The following is a 5879-nucleotide window of genomic DNA, read 5'->3' on the forward strand; positions in this document are numbered from 1 at the left end:
ACAGGGTTTCTCTGTATAGCCCTGGCTGTCCTGGTACTCACTTTGTAGACCAGGCTGGCCTCGAACTCAGAAATCCGCCTGCCTCTGCCTCCCAAGCGCTGGGATTAAAGGCATGCGCCACCACCGCCCGGCTCTATCTGAGCTTTTCTTGACCTGATTTCCTAATGAGATTTCTCACAATGACTAAACTATTTCTCTCTACTGTTAAATACAACTTCATTAACTGAATTTAGTGAAAGAATGTTATCTCACATACATTGTATTAGGAACTCTGCTTTCTGATCTGCACAAGCTTTATGTAATTCAAACACAAAAGTAAACTAGTGCCTTCTTAGAATCACACTTGAACTTTTAAGATATCCCCTTATAACAGTGCACATCTTAGTCTTCAATGAATTGGAATTACACTGCACACTAACGGATATTGAGGTGCTGAGTCCTAGTTCTCAGTTGCATTGCTGTACTATTGAAACACATGGCAAGAAAACACTCGTTTCTCAGTTGTAGGTCTCTATAGCCACATTCTCCTCTCACTCTTCTACCTGTCCTGTTTCTTGACTATCTGAGTGTAGAATGTCTTACCTTCTACTAGCTATGTGTAAGACTTAGGTGTTGTCAACATTCTCTCTCCCAAGTACAACATAGATTAGGGAAAGACTGCTACACAGTTGTGCTTCAATGAGTGCACTTTGCTCTAATAAGAAATAGCAGGATCCTCTAAGGGTTTTGTGGGAATGATTTTTTTTTTTAAATGAGAAATGTTGCCTGTGGCTTGCTTTTACACAAAATTTAGTTACTTTATTTGCTTTAAATATCTTCTGCAATAGTTGCTTGGAATTCCGGGAGTGATTTCATTTATGCTAGTGGAGGTTTGAATAGGAATGGCCCCCACAGACTCATGTGTTTGAATGCTTGTACCATGGAGTGTGGTACTATTACACGTGGCCTTGTTGAAGAAAGTGGGCCACTGTGGCGTCAGCTGTGAGGTGTCATATGTCCAAGCTACACCCAGTGTGGCTCACAGTCCCTCCTGTAGGCTGAAGATCAAGATGGAACATCACCCAGCTCCTTCTCCAGCATCATGTCTTCCTGTGCACTGCCATATTTCCCATCACGAAAATAATGGACTAAACCTCTGATTAAATATATTAAATATTTTCTTTCATAATTGTTGCTGTTGCCATGGTGTCTCTTCCTGGCAGTAGAAAACCTAAGACAATCCTTATTATAGAAATTCATAATGTTCTCTGGTTTTGACTTTGTTACATAGAATAATCTTTTTTTTTTAAGATTTATTTATTATTATATATAAGTACATTGTAGCTGTCTTCAGACACTCCAGAAGAGGGAATCAGATCTCGTTACAGATGGTTGTGAACCACCATTTGGTTGCTGGGATTTGAACTCAGGACCTTTGGAAGAGCAGTCAGTACTCTTAACCACTGAGCCATCTCACCAGCCCTACATAGAATAATATTGATTGGCAGAATTTGTTTGTTTGTTTTTCCTCTGGGGCTTAGAACACCTAAGACTATAGTTTCTGAATTTCAGAGTTTCTTTTAAGACATCAACTATGATAGTACGCTTATATTACCTAGGTATGGTGGGACATGTCTTTAATGACAGCATTCTGGAGGTAGGGGCAGGTGGATCTCTGTGAGTTCAAGACCAGACTGAGCTATACAATGACTTTCAGGTCAGCCAGAACTGTTCAGAGAGGCCCTGTCTCAAAAACCAAATTAAAATAACAAAACAAATAAAAATAACTATACTTTTTGTTTATAGTTATCAATATTCTGCTCATGTTCTATTCTCTTGGCCTTCTTTTTCTTTTTAATTTAAAGATATATATATATATATATATATATATATATATATATATATATATATATGCTCTATTTGCATGTATTCCTGCATCAAATAAAAGGGAGTCAGATCCCATTACAGATGGTTGTGAGCCATCATCTGCTTGCTGGGAATTGAACTCAGGACCTCTGGAAGAACAGCCAATGCTCTAAACTGCTGAGCCATGTCTCCAGCCTGGCCTTTTGAACTATAATGCTCTTTGAGGAAATATCCTCAGCTCCTGTCAATTTTGATTGTAATTCCACATATCTGGATATCTGTCTTGTGGCCAAGAGTTGTACAATATTGTACACTAATTTCATGCAGTATGTTTTCTGTTTCTGACCTTGCTCTCAGTTCACTCCTTAACACCAGATTTACAAGATGGAGATCTCATAAATCTATCCAAGGTCTTCAGTGTAGTGCTTACAATTGTGTATTTTTCCTTTATTACTCTCTAATCCTGTGTTTCTCCCTCTGCTCCTGATTAGCATCCTGTGCTGCTTGTCTCACCATGACACATCATTACTTTGCTGGACTTTGGTCACACGCAAGGAAAGTATTTTAAGAGCAGATGCATTTGTGTGATTACTAAGTACCATGAGAATTGCAAAGATAATCAATAGTCAAAAAGACAGTGAGGAAATCATGTCAATAAATGAGTAACTTAAGACATATGTCGAGAAAAGGAAGGGAGGAAGCACCAGTGAGCACCAGTGAGCACCGGTGAGCACCGGTGTGCACCACTGAGCACCACTGAGCACCGGGTAAAATCATTGAGTTATCCCCAAAGAAAAGACAACTCTTCAACATCAAGGAACTGGTAGCTTAACACAAAGAGCTTTGGGAAAACTGAATAAACTGATTGTCTGGTCCATGAGACCAACTGTGGTCAAGACTGGGTTTAGCCCAATATGACCAATATCTGATGGTCTTTGTTACTGTCCTCTCTTGCTGTAGCATTCACTGACCTGAGAGGTTCCAGACTGAGGCTCCTGCTGTGCTCTGTGGTCCAAGTCCCCGTTCTAAGTTGAAAATCAACTCAGGCTTGGCCATGCAGTGCCCTGTGAATGAGACAACATACAGACCGTGTCAAGTCTACTGATAATCGCCTAATCAAGTCTACCGGTGAAAGGCAACAGCTACATCTTGGGAACTAGGTGATGATGAATGACTTAGAAACTGTCTTCCGTCTTGTCTTTCCTTCTTCCTCTTCCTCCTCCCACTTTCCCTCTCTCTCCTTCCCTTCTTCCTCGTCTTTTACTTATTTATTTTGGTTGGAGATTAAACCTATGGCCCTTCACAGGCTAGGAAAGTACTGTGACAACTGAGCTGTAACTCTACTTACAAACTTTTATTAAAGTAGGTTTCCATCCATGATTGGAATGTTATCCCCAAGTGGCTTTAACTAATGATTTTAAGAAACTTCAAAAGGGAGATTGGTTGGGGGCACAGCAGGTAAAAGTGCTTGCTATGCAAGTATGAGGACTTGATTTCAAATCCCCAGAGTCCATTTAGAGTCCTGGCCTAGCTGTACATACATCTACTTGTAAACCCAGTGCTAGGTGCTGGAATGAGAAAATGACTGCAAAGTATTTACTCAGTGAGATATGAGCTTCTAGACTAAGGACCTCACTCACCTACAGACAGAAAAGAAAAAGAGCTCATTAGATCTGGACAAATATCCTGAATTGATAGTTCTCGATTATGATACACAAATACGTTCACAAGTAAAAACTAAATATATTTCCCCCAAATGACTTATCCCAGAACTGTAGACATATTTTTATGATACGAAATAAAAAGCTATAAAAAACTTAGCAAACATATGGTAGCATTTATATCAGGGCAGCCACTACAAAAAATACTATGATGGTTTCTAAAAAACTGAACCCAGAGCTACATTAACACTGTCCACTGTTGGTTGCATATGGTCAAAGAAAAGGACATCCGTATTTTTCAGGGAAATCTGCACTTAAGCATACTTTAATAAAGGAATGTAGGTGGAGTAATATGCCAATATAAGTTCATAATAATCGAATATTCTGTCATAGTGTCAGGCTTAAGGGCATTCTGTTAGGATGCACTGTGGCTACTCTTCTGGACATTCTCAGCACCATCTTATGTCACAGGATGGCCCTGGCCCAGTCACAGCGATAAAAGAGCAAACTGCGGCAGATCGCTAGGTCTTTGGATGGAACAGGGTGGGTAGCACCAGCCCATAAGACTCCTGAATTTCCCGGCTGCAAGTGCAGCCAGGGCACACTTTTCCCAGGTGGAGGTTGGTAAAACTGTGGGTAAAAACTAACAAGGGTTGGGCTTTTTGTTTGTTTGTTTGGTTAGTTGTTGGTTTTATGTTTTGTTTTGTTTTGTTTGAAATCTGAGAGTCACATTTACTAAATTAATCTAACAAACTCAAATATATACCAAGCATTGATGAAATCTTTCTTTGGGCAATAAAACTCCATCGATATTTGAGCAAACACATTTTCCTATGTCTCCCCAGGAAAGTTTCAATATGTAGATGAAATATGTCAGTCAGATAAAAAGATAAAAAATTCTCCACATTCTTATCATACTTGCAAACTACAGGTGGCCTCAAGCAGTAAAACAATAACTAGTATAGTGAGGAAAAGATACAGAGATGGAGGGATGGAAAGGGGAAGGGGATCAGTAGGAGGGGAGGATGCTCTATCACACATGTTCTACAGCACTATTGGAACTATACGGACGGTACCCACTGAAGACTTCAAATAGCATCAGAGAGGGTTTTAAATGCTCCCGGTGCAAACAACTGATTCCAGAGCTGATACACTATCAGTAAACATCAGTCTGATCAATATAAACTACAATATACACTACATCAATATACACTATAATATATAACAAGGCTACACACTGTTCTGCAAAAATTGCGATGTCATCAATTCAAATGCACAATATCAAATCAGTATTAAAATAAGCAACAACTCTACAATTGGTACTGCTGAGATTTACCAATGAGTCTGACTCACCCAAGGACAACAGGCTGCTGTAGGTCTCCAGCATCACGTCCCGGTACAAGGTCCTCTGAGCAGCGTCCAGGTCCTGCCACTCCTCCCAGGTGAAGTCCACAGCTACGTCCTCAAATGACACCAACACCTAGAATGACACATTTATCTCCAATCCAAGCTGTCCTCAGCCTTAGGTACAGAAAATGGGAATTTGCTGTTTTATGTCTTATTAGTACTTTATAAAAAAATGTAACATGCTTTGGATTCTGTATCATGAGAGAAAGAAAAATCAACACTCAAGTCTTACCTATGTGTTAATCTTATGATTCCAAAAATATGATTAGAAAGTTTCTCAAGGAATTACAACAGAAACAAAAATTCATAGAGGAATCCATGCATGTGCATGGTCTGTAGGATTATGAGCAAAAGAGATAATACTTATAACCATGTAAAATTATATTAAATCTATAAAGAACAGACAAAACAATGAAAAGGCAGATGTCAGGGCTGCCACACCCCTGTGTGACACAGGCCATATAGAGAGGGGCAGGGTCATGAGCTTGAGTCTGAGAGACTGGCGCAGAAGAGGCACTAAAACTGTGAAATGCACATGGAATTGTATAAATCGATGTAGAGGTTGTGAAAAACTGTTATACTGAAAGTTTTCTCAATATGTAACAACCAAAAATCAATTCTGCATCAAACGTGTTGCAGGCCTCCAGGGCGTCAATGGCAGCGCTCACCCATGTTGCACGGGTGACTCTGGTGTAGCTGTTGTGAGAGCTCGTGCATCCTTTCTCATCATGGTTCTATCACAGTGCTCAGGGAACAGGAGGACCTGGAAGGCCTTGGCTCACACGAATGTCTTAAAGTACAGGATTTTTACTATAAATATATTTTCTTCTCTCTCAGAGACATGATGATGATGAAAAGAAAACATTTTCCATAATCTTCATTTAAGCATCAAACTAATGTATATTGAAATGTCAATTTTCTACTATTTAAGGCATTTAAATAATTTTCCATGCATGACCACTATTC

The 5879-nt window shown here is 39.6% G+C and overlaps 1 protein-coding gene across 2 annotated transcripts in view; it reads right to left on the reverse strand.

Annotated features, from left to right (window-relative positions):
- LOC110327649 (zinc finger protein 571-like) overlaps positions 1–5879 on the reverse strand; it is a 27037-nt gene that overhangs the window by 3484 nt on the left and 17674 nt on the right. For both annotated transcript variants that reach the window (XM_029542811.1, XM_029542812.1), the window contains exons 5-6: positions 4860–4986; positions 2817–2909 (exon numbers count right to left, since the gene is read on the reverse strand). In XM_029542811.1, the coding sequence (XP_029398671.1) occupies positions 2817–2909; positions 4860–4986 (220 nt within the window). The remainder of the gene's footprint in view (positions 1–2816; positions 2910–4859; positions 4987–5879) is intronic.

Source organism: Mus pahari, chromosome 10 (genome assembly GCF_900095145.1).
Source record: "Mus pahari chromosome 10, PAHARI_EIJ_v1.1, whole genome shotgun sequence".
In the NCBI taxonomy this organism is placed as follows: Eukaryota; Metazoa; Chordata; class Mammalia; order Rodentia; family Muridae; genus Mus; species Mus pahari.